The 17050-nt window shown below is 44.3% G+C and overlaps 1 protein-coding gene across 1 annotated transcript; it reads right to left on the bottom strand.

The window, feature by feature from the left end:
* Positions 1-2943: 2943 nt before the first annotated feature.
* Positions 2944-6809, bottom strand: LOC127221321 (cystatin-C). The gene is made up of 3 exons (XM_051183213.1): positions 6550-6809; positions 3868-3981; positions 2944-3259 (listed from the first exon to the last, which is right to left on the bottom strand). Exons 1-3 carry the CDS (start codon positions 6772-6774, stop codon positions 3176-3178), a joined length of 423 nt encoding a protein of 140 aa, XP_051039170.1. The 5' UTR covers positions 6775-6809; the 3' UTR covers positions 2944-3175.
* Between the last annotated feature and the right edge of the window lie 10241 nt (positions 6810-17050).

The raw sequence follows: 17050 nt of genomic DNA, 5'->3' as shown, positions 1-17050 counted from the left end.
CCTAGATATGATGGAGGAGAGTTTATTATAGATGTGTGGGAGAGCACAGGCAGAATGGACTTGACCCTGCACCATGTCAGGAAAGGAGGGAGGGGGAAGGAGAGGAGAAGAGCAGGGGAACCAGGTGCAGTAGTCCAGAGTCCCAGAAAAAGGAGGGGTAACTGAAATGGCTGGATTATACAGGGAGGGCATCTGGGGAAAGGGCAGCCCAGATCCTGAGCTAGAGAAATTCACGATGGGGGTTGGCAGGTATGCCAGCTAGGAGGGCTTGAGAGATGCAGGGAGAAGCAGGTGCCAGGGTCAGCTTTGATGTGTTAAATAGGCACCTGAGCGTTTGACCCAGGTTTGAGACCCAACAGTGTCCTTTTCCCAGACCCACCTATGCAGTTCTCACCTATACACTTTGTACAAGCATATACGATATTTTTTTTTACTGTCTTTTGCTGTACTGCCATTCACAAATACTGTATGTATCTTCTGGACCAAAGGTTGGAGGCAACTGTGCATTGAGCAAATCTATGAGTGCCATTTGTGCAGTGTGCTCACTTCCTGTCTTTGTGTCCCATTCCGATAACTCTCAAAGTATTTTAACTTTTCCTTTAGTTATGGTGCTCTGTGATCTGTTATCCTACCTGTTGCTACTCTAATTGTTTTGGTGTTTAGTTTTAATTGTCAACTTGACATGATGTAGAATCACCTGGGAATGGAGTCTCAGTTTAGGGATTGCCTCAATCAGGTTGTTCCATATTTTATCACCACAGAAATGAAAGCTGAAACAGTGCCCTGTGATACTGTGCTCTTATGTGTATATGTGGTATTAGGGCTGAACTCAGGCCATGTACATGCTATACAAGAATTCTACCACTCAGATACATCTCCAGCCATTTCTAAGATTTATTTTGAAGCAGGCTCTAGATGAGTTGCCTAGGCTAACCTTGAGCTTGGATACCTCCAGCCTGAGCTTTACAAATAGGCTGAAACTACAGTTCTGTTATACCAGGAGCTCCACAGGTTGATTCCTTCCCCATCTTTCCCAGTCTCCTCAGGCCTCTGTATCTCTCTGGGACTTGATATTGAAAGGAGACTAATGTGTTATTCTACAATGGATTCTAAATTTCAAATTGGAGAACAGCCCATGTTCTCAGCTGCTGAGCCACCTCTCCAGGCCCGTGACAGGCTACTTAGTTTGTTTTCCTTTCTTTCTGTTAGCTCATTAGCACAGCTGTAAGAAGGCATGTGCAAACATGAGAGTGCAGTTACTTTATGCCATTTATCTTGGCTATATAAACAGGGGTAGAACTGTTAGGCTTATGGATGCTGTATTTAACAAGTTGAGGATGTGCCAGGCAGCTTCCCAAATCATTTTCACCATCCTCACCAGCTGAGTTGGGGTTCCAGTTTGTTAAATTTCTCTCTTTTCAATGATAACTATGTCACAAGTAAGAAGTGGGAACTGATGCTGTTACCTTAAGATTTATGTTTACCATTCATATGTATGCTAATATGTTTTGCATATCTTCTTTAGAGTCATGCATATTGAGACTTTTTATAATTTTTAACTGGGTTTTTGTTTTTTAATTTTAACATCTCTCAAAAAGGAAATTTGCTTAGGTGGCTTTCTTGTTGGTTTTCATAGCTCTTTATGTATTCTGGATATGAATTGTGTACCAGATGTGTGAATTGTATGTGCGTGTGTGTGCGTTTGTAGCCCATCTTTTCCTTTTTAAAAATGTAACCGGTGCATTATTACGATCACTGGGAAACTTTCAGGGAACAATTTGGTCAGGTATCAGCCTGCAACAGCCACTCAGATATGCAAAATTGGAATGAGGATGTGCTGAGCCAAGTCAGTGCTCTAGATACAATGTTGGAGGAAGACAGGACAGTGGCTCTGTCCAGTATATAGGTTGTCATTATAAGGTGGGGCCTTGGTGATTGTAAGGCAGCTCCTTTAAAGGTGTGTGGTGATAGTGCCTCTGTCATGATTCCTGTGGCAGTCCTAGAAGCTCAGAGCCATGGGGACACACACTTCAGTATCCTGTCACTGCCTGCTGGTGACAATCCAGGAAGTGTGGCCAATTCACTTAGCACAACAGTGGGCTGGCTTTGGGCCAAAGACAAACAAATGCTACTGTTCAAGATCAAAGGACTCTCAAAAGGACAGATGTTCTAGGAAGCTTCTTGATACAGCTCTGATCAGTTTGGGGATTTGAATGCAGGCCCCAGCAGCTGGGCTATGCCCCCTCTGCAATGAGTGGATGGACAGTGAAAACTTGCATTTTAACATGTGGTCTCCCATACTGGGGCGCTGAGATGTCCCTGATCTATACAACTGAGGTGATCTTACTAACTGAGAACCCCTGGTTAGAAGTTGGAGTTGATCTTGTGTCACTCCATCTGTGTTGTAATCATCCCAAAAATGTGCAATAAGAAGCCTTGTATTATATTCAGGGAAAAGAAGAGTTGGGAGCATCATCTGTTATCCCCATAGGCCATAGTGGCTTAGGATGTGGAGGACCAGTGCTGCCTCAGCTCTGGGTTGTCACTCCACCTAGGATGATGCTGGCTGTTGTTTTCCTCTCTCTCTTTCTCTAACACACACACACACACACACACACACACACACACACACGGAGTTTCTATTGCAGGCAGGGTAGATGGAATCACCTTGCAGAGTCTCTCAGTGAAGGCCATTCCCTCCATCAGGTAATCTCTGCAAAAGCTGGTGATGTTGGGCCCAGCTACAGGACCCTCCACCTGCCCCACTGTCTAACTGCCTTGCAAAGGCAGTGGCAAAGCTTCAGTGTGGCAGCTCAGGTTACTCCTGGCACTTGTGAAGGGCTCATCCTTATATGCATGGTTGTATAAGCCTTCAGCTCTTGCTTTCTCTGTTTTTCCTTGCTGCGTATTCTGAGACAGAAACAAAATCAGAAGGATCCAAAGTAATTTTTTTTTTTTTTAATTGAGCAAGGCATGACAGGTACTACAAGGAGAGTGGAACCAGGGGACAGCTGTTCAGATGTGCAAAACCTGTCTGCAGCAGCTTCTCTACTGTCTCCTGGTGCTGACACACTCGGATGTCCTCCAGAGCTGGAGCACCCTTCCAAGGGATGGGACACTACAGGGAAGGAGTACAAGTAAGGAGCGGTCCACATCACCCTACTGGACTCAACCCTTAAGCAGTTTTGCAGCTGGATTTTGTCAGGGTGTGTGTGCCTTGCCAGGGCACAGTGTAGATCTGGAAGGAGCAGAGTGTCTTCTGCAAAAGGGAACAGAGAGGAACAATCAGCATACTGATACAGTTAAAAAGAGAAGTGCCCATCCCAGGATGATGGAGCAAGTGTGGAATGATGGAAATGAAACAACCCCCCCCCCCTTTAAGTCCCAGGACACTCAGCAGGGTCTGTTCATCCTTACTCCCAGATGTCATGAGTCCTCTTTCCTGGCCCCATGATTCCATATTCCTCAGCTCCAGCACAGCTTGTTAAGGAGTAGCCTGCGTAAGGCTTGGGAGCCCTTGGTTAGGATAAATAGAGCCTTTCTCTCCAGCAAGAATCCCTGTAGCTGCCTCTCGTCCAGTAGGGATAAGTGTCCCCTTAGTAACCCAACTCCCAGAATATGTTCATCCTGTAACTAAATTAATCATGTGGACACCCCTCCCCTAACCCTACATGGGCACAGATCTGTATTGGCATGTCATACACATGCCAAACACCCATCTGTAGCCACTCACGGATCACTGCTCCCTACAGAAGCATTTCTCCATGAGTGTGTACAATCTTTCCAAATAGATCCATGCCCCCCCCAAATCATATTAATCAATCCCTTGTCTGCATGTTTGCTCTTAGGCCTATATCAGGTACATACCCTCATCAGATGGGGCTGGTCATGGAAAGGACAGTCTGTCAAGTTTGGCTGAGACTTGGTGCATGTGGTTCGGCCTACCATCACATCCAAAAAGTAGTTTATTCCAGCCACGATCTACAGTGAAAAGACAATAATCCCGCCACGTCATCTCACATCACAGAACTGCAGTGTTTACTTAGGGCTTATGCCTACATTGCTGAGAGGCCAGAACTCTCACAAGCCAAACTATTCCCAGACAAGTGGCCTCAGGCTCTGCAGGTATTCTGTAATTCTGAGCAACCTTGACAAAGTGCCATATGTAGCTGAGTAAGAGGAGAAACAGGGAACAAAAGGCAGAAGCCAGAAATGACAAACCCTTCAGTGTATCAGGAAGGAGAGGATCGGGACTGGGGAGACAGACTGGGTGTTCTAGGAGCTCAGCGTGGTTTGGATCATAAGCAAAGGCTCTGGATTACAGTATGGGATTAGTTCAAATCTGCTGACTGTGGCTGCTCAGGCTAAGACACTGTACCACTGAAGGAAAGCCAGACCTTCCCTATTCATAGTATGGAGCCTAGAGAGCACCCATTCCTTTCATTTACCTAGACTCCCTCCTTCCAGTGACAAGAGGGCATAGGATGCTTCCTTCCTCAGTGAGATTGTCCAGGGAGAATTTCCTCAAGTGTGTTGTGTCATTCCCCTGTATGTCTTCCATTTGCAATTTAAGAATAGAACGTATCCCTTTTCCTGTACAGGGCACCCCAGACCAACTCACCAGAAGTATGAAGCACAGATTGAGGAGCTGGGTCAGAGGGCAGGGCTCTGTATAATGCCCCATGGGACTAAGAACAAAGCTCTTAACTTCTTGGGGTCCTGGTGTTCCCACCAGTTAAATGAGACCCACAGACCAAATAGCCCAAACTCCCTACACTTTGCTCCATCTAGTACCACAGTTGAGTTGAGGTGCACTAGCCATCAAGGTCCATGACACCTGGGAAGTGCATAACTTTTCTGAATGTTAATCACAGTAGCAGGAGAAATGGAGCAGGATTTAACTTGTTTACATTTTCAGGAGAGGGCAGAAATGAGCTCTATACATAGCTGAATAACCCTTTGTGGTCTAAAATCTGGCCCTCTTTTGGGTCAACCTTGGGTCCTAGCAGCCCTTGAAGCTGGCTCCTCTGTCAGAATCTAAGTCTACAGTAGTCCCATCTACTCAGTGAATGGAGGGCTACTGGGTAAGATTGCGGTCTTGGGGGCAATTAACAATTCATGAGGCGGCTCCCAAGGACATTCCAGGGCCATAAGAGGGAAACAAGGCTCCCCAGAGCAGACAGATGGCACCTTCTGGGAAGACCCAAGGAGGGCTTGCCTAGTGACCTGTATTGACATTATGGCCAAGAGACTCTGCACCAGTCTACACAGTCATGTGTCCCTTAAGAATGGGGGACTCTTCCAAGAAATGAGTCCTGTGGACACTGAGGAGAATCAAATCCCACATGTACAAGCTAAAGTGGCAGTAGCACCACATGGTTATGCCCCGTGGGGACCACCCTATCACACATGGCTGAAGGGAAACTTATCATGTGGTACATAACTGATCACCACAGCTGGCTGGACCATTCTACAATGCTAAGGACAGCATGGCAGGCTGCCAGACTGGATGGAAATAACCCATGCTGGGAAATCTTATGTGTAAGGATTCAGACATTATGTTGACCTGCCCCTGTCATCTGGCAGAATCTACTAACCCTGGTCAGCCCAGGGTTCCATTACTACTAATCTGCATGCATGTGCAAAGGACCCCTTTAAGTGAAAGATCCACCCACATATGCTCTCTTCTTTCCCATTCTTTCCTGCTGTTCCCCTGGGACAGACAGGCCTTTTCCGTCTTCCTCTTCTGTTCTCTATCTCTTTCCTTCTCCCCTTTTCCCTTTCTAATAAAACTTCTCACTAAACTGTCTGCCTGGCATGTTTGGCCCCCACCTCGGTCACTCTTGCCTGCCATGGAATCCGCCAAGGTTCCCAGGTGCTTTATCCTTACAGTATGGAGATGTGCAAACTACATGAGGTTTTGAGTGAAAGAACTGAGTGTCTGTGGATTCCCGATTTCCCAAACAGAATTTTGGATATGTAGAGAATGGCTTTGTTTTCAGGAAGTTTTACTCTGAAAGCATTCACAAAAATAAATGCACACAAACACACGCTCGGGTACATGTGGGCCTGAGTAGAGCAAAGAGATCAGAGCAAACGTGTGGTCAAGTGGTTACTGGAGGGACAAGATAAATCTAAGCGCCTGTCACAATAAGAAGTTTAAAGAAGGGCGAGGGCAGCTGTAAGGCCTACTTATCCTTCTTCCAGTCATTAGCAGTTGACACTAACCCCAGGGAGCAGCTGGTGGCTGCTAGCTCAACCTAGGAGACTCTGACCTATGTCTTTGGTGCCTTTGCTTGGTAGACTTTTGGAGAGAGCTAGGAGGGTTTGTGCCCACCTGCAGTTCTCTCCTGGGTTCCAGGATAAACCAGAGGGGGAGGGCAGTAACCCTGGAAACACACTGAAGAGGGCTGAGAAGTAGGGAAGGAGGAGAATCGCTCCGGTGGGAAGCACTGACATTGGCCACAACCTGCAGACGCGAACCGCGCCCTGGTCAGGAGCTCCGGTTTAGGAGGGACCCGAGAGCAGAGGGGCAGCGGGGACACTCACCTGCTTACGGGCTCTCACTACCTCTAGGGCGCGGCTGTGGTACGCATCGTTGCTGCCCTTGTTGTATTCGCTGATGGCGAAGTCCAATGCTCGCTGCACACCCTCTTCGTCGACATTGGCCTCCTGCAGGCCTCCCAACAGGCGCGGACCTTGCTTAGGGGTCGCAGCCGAGGCCACGGCCAGAATGGCTAGCAGGAGCAGCGGGGTGCGCAGCGGGCTGGCCATGGTTGCTGGGACAGAGAAGTAGGTAGAGCTCAAAGAAGACTCAGAGTTGTGGCTGAAATGAGGCTGCTAACACTGACTTTTACCCAATTGAGAGACTTCGGAACCCGCCCTCCTCTCCCGGCTCCTCCTTTTCCGGCTGCCACCCTCCTCTCTTCTTCCATCCCGCCCCTTTTCCCTATTCTAGGTCCTGCCTCCTCCGCATCATCCCGCCCGCCCTCTTAAGGTGTCTTCTTTCTCCTGGAGTCTGAAATCTCCTCTAGAGCACACTAACTCCTAGTCCCCCACCCCTCCCCTTCTCAACCGCGCCCTTCCTGCCTCTCCCATACTTCTTCACTCTTAGCTCTCTGTTCTTCCCAGTTCCTCATCTCCAAGACCCTTTTCTACAGCTTCCCCTTTCAGACTTCCAGTTTCTTAAAGTCTGGTTTCAACAGAGAAACTATTGCTCTCTGAAGCCTAACATGCCTGTGATATCTGAACTCTGTTTCTCCACAAAGGAAGAGAGCAACCAGTCTTTAACTACCTGAGACTTTGTAGAGTTCTGCCTTGACCTGTGAGTGCTGGGTCACTATCTGGAAGTACTCTGAGCAGGACTGTTGGTTCTGGCTCCTGCAGGCCCTGTCCTAAGACACTTCCTTGTCAAATGAAAATGAATTGACCTTGGTGAGTGGGGAATGGGGAAGAGTGTGGCATTCTGTGTAACTACTCATTAATTATCCTTACACCACTCAAGCCAGGCCACCCTAGGGACAGGAGACAGGACAGGTGGCAAAGCCCTGGACAGACATTGCTACAGGCTGCCCAGTAGTGATGCAGCATAAACCCATGTGTCTTTTAAGCTTTCTAATAGACAGATTAAAAACTACTAACTTGAGAGGGTGTGTTGCCTAATGTTTTTAATTCCAGCATGTGAATGGTATAAGCAGGTAGATCTCTTAGTTTCAGGTCAGCTTCATCTACATCTGTAGGTTCAGGCCAGTCAGCAGTCAGATCTACACAGGGGATAATATTGTAAAACAAGCAAAAAAAAAAAAAAAAAAAAAATTTTAAAAAGCACAAAGATTGACCATTTTGATGTATTATTTAACCTTTCAAATGTAATTTCACCATAGAGTAATAGTCCTTATATTCCTTAATGTGCATACTAATTGTCTAGTCTCAATGCATATTTGTAACATTTAGGACAGATGTTCTCTCTATTTATCCCCATTTCCCACATCTGTTAACTACCATGCTGGTTGGTGAATAGAGCACCACACAGCCAAGCTTTAAGGTTGTACTGGTGGTGGGATGGAGGAGAGGAAATAGATCAGGTGATTATAAAACTCTGTAGAAAGTGAGATAAGGAGAAGGACAAATAGGTGTCACTAGATGTTAGATGAGAGGTTCTTTTAGGATTTAAACAGACAAGGAGTTACACCTAGACCAGGGGAACAGCATCAGGCGGAGGAAGTGGCCACTGCTCAGGACATGAAGTTCAACAGTCTCTCCGGAATGCAGGAAAAGGTTAAGTCTAAGCAGGGAAGAGGTAGGGCCAGGAGTACTACTCTAGATGCTATATGTGGGGCCTATGGGCCAAGCTCGTGAGAGGGCAGACCTCTGAGGATGTTCTGGCTGCTCCTCTCAGGGATCCCTACTGTGCTTCTGGTACTTTGTCTCCTGCTTGGAAAGATAGCCTAGTTTTTCCTGATTCACCTGGAGTGTGATATTGTTAACATATGATAAAAGTGTGCAAAAGTAATTTTACTGAGTGGCCACAAAATCTAAGACATGTGTTTGACCTCAGAAAGCTCCCTGGTGCTTCTGTGGTCTCTGTTGGTGCCAACTGGACCCTTGCCAGCCCATCTGCCCCTGGAGACTCTTCTTTTATGGACTTCCTGTAAACATGCAGAATCAGCCATGTTTGGCCCTTTGGGGGCAGCAGTATCATGAGGTTCCTTTGCACTAGTTCCTTAACCTGACTGTTAGTTCTCTTTCTCAGGAAGAGGATTATGTTCAAGTGGCTACTGTATAGGCTGATGCATCTTCCATCTCAGGACAAAGTAAGCCTGGGCTCATTATGGACCACAGGAGTGGATAGGGTAGAACTGAGTTCTATGCAGGTAGAGGGCATTATTTCTTCTTTCAAACTCACTCTCTAACTCTGCTTGAAAGGGATCCTGTGACAACTGAGCTGGTAGTGAAGATGTCTGGTTTCTATAGAAACACTGGAAGGCCCTGGGCCCTTAAAGTGTACTACGAGAAATTATGTTGGGGGGTGGTAGGTAATGGTCACTCAGTGGCATCACTGCTCTTCCTTGGGTCCAGAATCTGGATGGAACCCTCTCAGCAGGAACCTAACAGGTAGCAACAATATTACTAATGAGTATTTATGTTCAGGTTAGACTAGGGGATCTTGAGGCATGGCTATGTTCATGTTGCCCTGTTGGGTAAAGCAGCTGTGGTAAAAGGGTGGCATTTGCAGAAATCTTCAAACAGCTATTTGGATGTTTTCCTGGATAAATAGGAAAGAGGAAGCAGACACAAAGCCTGGAAAGAGGGCTGCATCTGGCCAGGTCTCTCTGAGTAGAATGCTGGACAGACATCAGGTTCTTCTGGGCTCTACTCTCAGGAGCATTGCTATACATAGGGTGAGTTGACACAGGGGGAACCCTCCTTGTCTCATTATTTGACAGTAGAAAGAAGGTTCAGGGTGGAGGGTGGACCAGTGTGGGGGAGAGCATGTTGAAGAGAAGTGGTGTACATGTTGACATCTGTGTTCACACTGCCTGTCAGCTTCCTATTATAAGGCTGTCCCAGATTTATGTGGGAGAGTAGTTTACCCGAGAATGGTACTTCGGATCCCCGAGAGACCCACACTACTGCAGGGCACTTTCAGGAACTATAAGGATCACTTCCAGTCAGGTGAATTAAGAGGTGGAAGGAGAGGCGACTACTCTTGGGCCAAGTGTGTCTTCCCATTCTTCGTCTAAGTCACTTAGAGGCAGGGCTGTAAGTGCCAAAGGGGTGACAGACTTCAGTGGTCACAGCTCACCATGAAAGAGCGGTTCATGTCCTGGAGCCTGTAGCTTCAAGATAAGCTATAGACACCCGAGAGAAAGAGAAAACCAATAGCTGAGCCTCAAGGCTGAATACCATATAAAGGAGTCTACCTGTCCAGGAGAGAAACATGACTCCCTTGTGACAGAGATGACTCAGGGAAGCCTGTTCTCTGTTTGTGTAGCTGTTGGTTTCTTGGTCTGAATTAGAGAGAATATGAGACAGTGATAGAAAGTTTCTATAATAATATATAGATATTCCCTGGGTCTGGTGGAGGCAGGCCTGTAATCCCAGCTACTGCTAAGGCTAACACAGGAGGGTACACACTTCAGGATTAGCCTGGGCTACATAGTGAGAACCTAAGGCAAAAAGAAGGCTAGAGATGTAGCTCAGTCATAGAGTGCTTGCTTAGCATGTGTGAGACCCTAGGTTTAATTCCAAGTACCACACATAAACGGACAGACAAATAGTGGATGAAAAATAATGCTATTTTTAAGTAAGTGGCCAAACAGATCAAATATTACCTAGTGTTTTAGGAGATAAGTTGAAATAGGTTGAGAGTTGAGATCCTGAATATTCAATAGAAGTAAAGTATCTTTGCTAGTTGCTTTGAGTGATCAAGTCATAGGTTTGGTGGTCTCCATCTGTAAACAGGAGAGCCTGAAGTTTCTTTTATGGTGTGCTTGAGGGTCTTTGAGGTGATGCTCTTAAGTCCCTCATACACACACTTTTATGCTCTCTTCTCTCCTTTTCCTATCACCAACTCAGGGTCATATGGGTGTTTCCAGAACATGTGCTCACTTTAGTGCAGTGTTAAGTTGGGGTGGGATTATTATCTTATCACCAGAAATGATGCTGCACCCCATGTAGAGAAATGTGAGTGAGAAGTGCCTGATGCTTGCCATCTGACTGTTTTACACTTCACAGTTACTTTCTGCTCTGGTAGTCTTAACTTAGGGTTGCCTCTTTTTCTCAGACTATTTACAAGAATAGATACAGTGGTAGATGTCCCACAGCCTAGGAGGGCAACAGGGAAAGGACTTCTGAGGACACAGGGAGCTGGCTGGGGCAGCAGGCTGCTCCACCCATCTCACTGGACCTCACTCACAGGATCCCACAAGAAAAACAGGATGGTTGGCTTGGGTTAAGCAATCCCCTTGCAGACTTGATTCCTGGGTTATCAGAAGTTCTGTCCAACCCACAGGCTGGTGGTCTGCCTGTCAGTGTTGTGTAACTGGACCTTAGCTCCTTTTACACAGTGTCACAGAAAGTGATTCCTGCCCTGCCTGCTCTCTGGATTCCTGAATATTGGGGTTAGAGTCCAGGAGTCACTAGGGCAGCCCTATGTTCCCTCCAGTGTCCTTGCCTTCTTTCTTAACCTTCACTAGGTGGCTGAATTCAGTGTCCAAGACCCTTCTTTCCCATGATCTCCTCCATTAGTCTGTGACTTTGATTCCCTGCCTTGTTGTTACCAGGCCTGGACTGCTCAGGCTCATCAGGGCATTCTGCTAAGTAAGGTTAGAGAGCCTCCACCCTTTACATCTGTCCACCACTATCTAGTTCCTTCTCTCCTTTCAATGTCCCTGTGTTGTTTTCACTGATAATCTTGGGGAGTCCCTTTAGCTGGAAACCACTCCCATGGATGTCTTTCCTAATTATCCATCTATCATCCCCTCCCCTAAAGTCCCTTGATTGTCATACTATGCTTTCCTTACTGTCTTCAGAGTTGAGGTGCCTCTCTGATTTTCTTCTATATCCATTGTGTTGGCCTCCTTTGTTATAGCCAGGACGCAAGTCCTTCTGAGGTTTGAACACTGCTCCTTGTTCTGTCAATCTAAGTCTTGCCTAGCCCATGGTAAAAATACTTTTTCTACTTGGAGGCTAGGGAAGGGCAGAGGTCAAATGGAGAGGAAGAAGGGATGAGGCAGGCTGCAGTGGGAGGAAGGATCTGGGGGCATTTTTTCCTTCAACATTTTATTGTGAAATATTTTAGAATTATAGCAAGGTCCACTAGTCTGTCATTCATTCATTCATAGTAGACTGTATTTACTTTTGTTTGTCTGTCCATCTGTTCCACTCTTTCTCTCCTGAAATGCATCTTTCACTGGATGCATTTTGTAGTTGCAGACACTACTGTATCCCACCCCCAAGATACAGTATGTACACCCCTAACAAGAACTGGGTATTAATTAGCAGTGCTTTCATTTGTTGTAAACCTGTTCTGAAATGTGCAGATCTTAGGTACACTTTCACTGAATTTTTCAGGTATGTACCCCTGTGCCACTCAACCCCCATGCAATGTAAGAAGGCCCTTCACCCCTCTCCAGTCAGTTTGGATCATCACCTGACATCCAAACAACTGATGCTATTTCCACTATGGTTGGTTTCCCCCCATAGTTTCATAACTGGAATTGCATAGTATGTTGGCCTTTCATGTTTGACCTTTCCTACTTCAGTGTGATGTTTTTAGGAATACCATATTGACAAGCTATACATGTCTCCATATTTGATTGCCATGGTGAACCCCCCCCCTTTCCAAAGAATCTTGGGATGGTTCTGGCCTTGGGCTCCTGGAAATTTTGGGTTTAGGTGGCTCTTGGGCTCTTGGATGTTCTCTTTTCTCTGCTGTCTGTTTTCCTTTCTTTTTGTTTCACCTGGAATAATATCCTCTCTCCTTCCTTATCTTCATTCAAGTTGAATCTAGAAGAAAAAAAAAGACAATTAAAAATGGAGCAAAACCTAATTTTATGAAAGATTGAGCAGCTTTTCCCAACTCTTCCCCCATATTTTAAAATAAAAGTACATTTAAATATTAAAGTATGTCTGTTATAAAACCAAGCAAAAAATCAAAGGGAAACATATAGGAGGTAAGTTACATGCGTGCCTATGAATTTGTATGTGGGTGTGTGTGCACATGTGCCTTCATGCATACACATCTGTCTGTGAGTACACATGTATTTTAATTACCACAGGTATCATTGGGGTTTATAATTTGATATGGCTTCATTTTCACTGTATATGTCCTGAACATTTTTTCATATGGTCTGTTATGTTCCTTCTGTGAGACTCTTTAACAGCATGGAATATTTTCTCTGAATTTATCAAAGCTAAATGGACTAGACATTGCTGATGTACTTACTGCCTGTATACATTGTATATAGTTATTATACATGGGTTATCTTATGTTAGTTGTAGCCTTCCTTTTTGTATTGGGCAAAAGGGGGGACTGCCATGGACCACCCCATCCAGGCATGGGGGTCCCTGGGATGAGGGTTCTCAAAGACTAGGTGGGTAAGGATTCAGCGGTGACAAAACAGAAATGAACACAGAGGCAATTTGAATCTGAGTGTATTTTTCAGCTTTCAAACAATGGTTTTTTATCCAGGATATAGAATAGTTTCTCAGAAATTGTATTCATTGAAGCAAATACAGATAGAACAAATGACATCATCGTTGTTAGGTACAGTAACCTACAACTTATTCAAAGCTAACAATAAATCAGAAAATCATTCAAGGCTAATCACAACTAACCGCCTATTTTCTAAGATCAGGTTAATAAATCTCTATGGCCAGTTATTGTTTAATATTTGTTACCTAGCTCTTAAGAATCTTTAAAATATTGAGCTATTTTAACTTTTTCCTATCAAAAGGCTTTCTTTACCAAATGTTTAAACCTACTCTCACTACACATGTACAGCCATATGAAATTTTATTGTTGGGATACTTGTACTTATGTGAGTGATTTGAAAGCACTGCTCTCCTGGAGATGAGGTCATGGTCAGTTGCCACATCTCAGGGAATGGTTTCTCATTTGTATCAATATGAGAAAAGAATAGAAGAACAGAGATTGCCATGAGAACTATAGCTCAATATTTTCCTACTTATTTGAATGATGTGTATGATTTGAAAAGTGCTGGTTTACCTGGAGATGAGGTCATGGTCAGTGACCACGTCTTGGGGGACGATTATATCTTTTGTTTAAAATGTCAGCATAGGCTCTCAGGAGCATGTTGATAATATGAGAAAAAGAATAGAAGAACAGAGATTGCCAAGAGAACTATGGCTCAATATTTTCCTCAGGCCAAGATTTCCACAGCTGCTTCCAGGAGACCTCCTTTTGAAGTTATCGCCTCAGTCTGTGGAACTTGTCACACAGAATCGACTGGATTTGGTGTGGCAGGGAACTGTGGTGATATATTGTTTATGATTTAAAAAGCTTCCCTGGAAATCAGAACACAAAGCTAACCACACTAGTTAGCCACAGATGTCAGACAATGGTGGTAAACACCATTAATCCCAGGACTCAGGAGACAGAGGCAGATGGGTCTGTGGGAGTTCAAGACCACCCCAGGCTACAGGAGAGTGAATCAGTCTAAAAGAGCAACAGGGCTCATGCCTTTAATTCCAGCACTAGAGAGGTATATAAGGATGAAGAAAAGGGTTTCATGTGAGATTCAGTTTCCAGTCACAGGGAATACATGATCTCCATTTCAGCCTTGATAGAGGTAAGAACTGTTGCCTAGCTGCTTTGGTTTTCTGATCTTCAGCTTGAACCCCAATATCTGTCCCTGAGTTTTTGTTATTTATGCTACAATAGTGTATAATTTTCTCTAATGCTAGCCTTTTAGATTGTTCCTAGTTTGGAATTCTATAACAAATCATGCTGTGACATTCATTTTTAAAATTTTATTTAAAAATGGATTCCTTTAAAACTTTGTAGATGTTTCCAGTTCTTTTTAACCACTCATATCCACCCTGACTCCCTCTCTTCAACTTTACATACTTCCTATACTCCCTGACAAATTTCCCTTCAGACTTCATGTTCTCACTCTTTGTGAACATGTAACCAACTAAGTTCACTTAGTGCTGTCCATGTGCACATGGATTTGGGTTATCTACTAGGGCAATGTGTGAGTGGTCACTTCCAAAGAAAAGTTACTTTCTTTTACCCATCACCCATTAACTAACACAATAGGAAAAAAAAATCTTTGTTCAATTTAGATAGTTATTTTTCTGTTACTGAAAATTTAAGTTGGAAAGTCTTGCATACTTGAGTCTCTGTGTATGTGTATATGTGTGGTGTAGTGGTTATGTGTATATGTATGTGCATATGTACATGTAAAGGCCAGTGGTTGACATCAGATAACTTCCTCAATCACACTCTTCATCTAAATTTTATTATTTAATTATTTAGTGTGTGAGTGTGTTTGCGTGTGTGTGTGTGTGTGTGTGTGTGTGTGTGTGTGTGTGTGTGTGTGTGTGAAGTGCAGACATGTATACAACACAACATGCCTGTGGAAATCAGAGGACACCTTACAGCAGTCAGAGAACAATTTTTGGGAGTCAGCTCTTTCCTTCTTCCTTGTTGAAACAGAATCTCCCCTTTTTCTGTTGCTGTTGCTCTAGGTTTGATGGCCTGTAAGCACTTAAGTGATTTTCCTGTTTCAGCCTCCCACCTCCCTAATAGGAGTACTTGGATTACAGATGCATGTCACCCCATCATCATGGTATTTATTTACTTATCTTATGTGGGATCCAAGGATACAACTCAACTTGAGACTTACAAAGCAAGCACCTTTACTCACAAAGCCATCTCTTTAGCCCTTATCATTTGAGATGGGGTTTTCATAGAACCTAGATCTCATGAGTCAGTTACAGTGGCTAGACAAGGAATTCCATTCCCAGCACTGGGATTCCAGATCCCACTGCCACACCTGGCTCTTGTGAGGGTGCTGGCGATCCATATATATATATATATATATGTATATATATATATATATATATAGTCCCTAGATCTTGTCTGACCCATTTACTAGGAACTGGTCTTAGATATACTAAAGAAAGAGTTTTTGCAGTGAGTATACACCCAGGTCCTGGCCTGACATTTTAAAAATCGTCTTCACATTTTAGCCTCTCATTCATTCTCATCTCTTACTTTCTTACTTTTCATTTGCACCTTCTATTTTCTTTCTTTCTTGTTTTGCAACTAAATTTTCCTCTCTGTACTTAATATTTCTTTTTTTTTAATTTTCTCTTTTTAAATTTAAATTGAAAACAAGGTTGTTTTACACGTCAATCCCAGTTCTCTTACTATCCTCCCCTATCACCCCCACCAAATCCCAGCCCATCCCCTTTCTGCTCCCCAGGGAGGGTAAGGCCTTTCATGGGGAGTAATATTATTTGGGGCAGGGCCTAGGCCCTCCCCTATGTGTCTAGGCTGAGAAAGTATCCTTCTTTGTGGGATGTGCTCCCAAAGTCCATTCGTATACTAGGGATAAATACTGATCCTTTATCAGAGGCCCCATAGACTGCCCAGTCCTCCTAACTAACAACAACATTCAGGGGATCTGGGTTAGTCCTATGCTGGTCCTATCAAACTGGGGTGCATGAGCTCCCCCTTGTTCAGGTCAGCTGATTCTGTAGGTTTCTCCAGCCTGGTCTTGACCTCTTTGCTTATCACTCCTCCCTCTCTGTAACTGGATTCAGTATATTAATTTTCCCTATTTTTGTCTCCACCATTGTAAAGTTAATTGGGTACTTCGCTGTTTACCACCATCCTCAGTGTCCGGCACATGACAGACCTGAGTATTTGCTGAGTGAATCAGTGCTCTTATCTTCAAACTTCTTTTGTTTGTTGTGAAGAAATCATGTCAATGCTCAGCATAGTTTCGGCTTTACATGTGATTTGAGCAAATAGTTTTGGTAAGAAAGGGAAGGGAGATTGATCAAAGGACGAGAGGGGGGCGGAGAAGCAGAATTGAAAATGTGAAGTTCTCAGAAGGAAGACACACCTGTGTTAAGTATTCTGCAAGGCGGATTAGCTGATTAGATGCTTGATTGTAGAGAATTGGAAGTCCTAGGTCAATAACCAGATTATCTTGGCAGTATCTTAAACTCTTAAAACTATTCATGTCTACTTTTGTGTCTGATTTAACATCCTGTGACATGAGATCTTTTGGGATGTATTAACTTAAGGACCACTAGCTTATATCATTCAAAAAGCTAAGAGTGGAATCAGGTGGCAGCTGAAACCTGAAGTACAGACAGCCTCACCCAATGTTCCCACCAATGTACTTGAACTGTGACAAGTTCATGAAACTGTTACCATGTTGAGACATTATGTTTGAGGCAACCTTTACCTGTTTTTGTGGGACATGGTCACTCATATTTAACTTCAGAATGTCCTTTAACTCTCTTATGTCCTTTTAGATGAAAGCTGTTTTATGTCCACAAAATAGTA

The sequence above is a fragment of the Phodopus roborovskii genome, unplaced genomic scaffold (assembly GCF_943737965.1).
Source record: "Phodopus roborovskii unplaced genomic scaffold, PHOROB, whole genome shotgun sequence".
Lineage (NCBI taxonomy): Eukaryota > Metazoa > Chordata > Mammalia > Rodentia > Cricetidae > Phodopus > Phodopus roborovskii.
This window is presented reverse-complemented; position numbering and strand designations above follow the sequence as displayed.

Excerpts from the sequence above, each read along its gene's own strand:
- LOC127221321 (XM_051183213.1), bottom strand. The coding sequence starts at position 6,774 with ATGGCCAGCCCGCTGCGCACCCCGCTGCTCCTGCTAGCCATTCTGGCC. Across the intron at positions 3,982-6,549 it reads TAGTGAGAGCCCGTAAGCAG|ATCGTGGCTGGAATAAACTA; the intron begins GTGAGTGTCCCC and ends TTTTCACTGTAG. Across the intron at positions 3,260-3,867 it reads ACCAGCCCCATCTGATGAGG|AAGACACTCTGCTCCTTCCA; the intron begins GTATGTACCTGA and ends TCCCTTTTGCAG.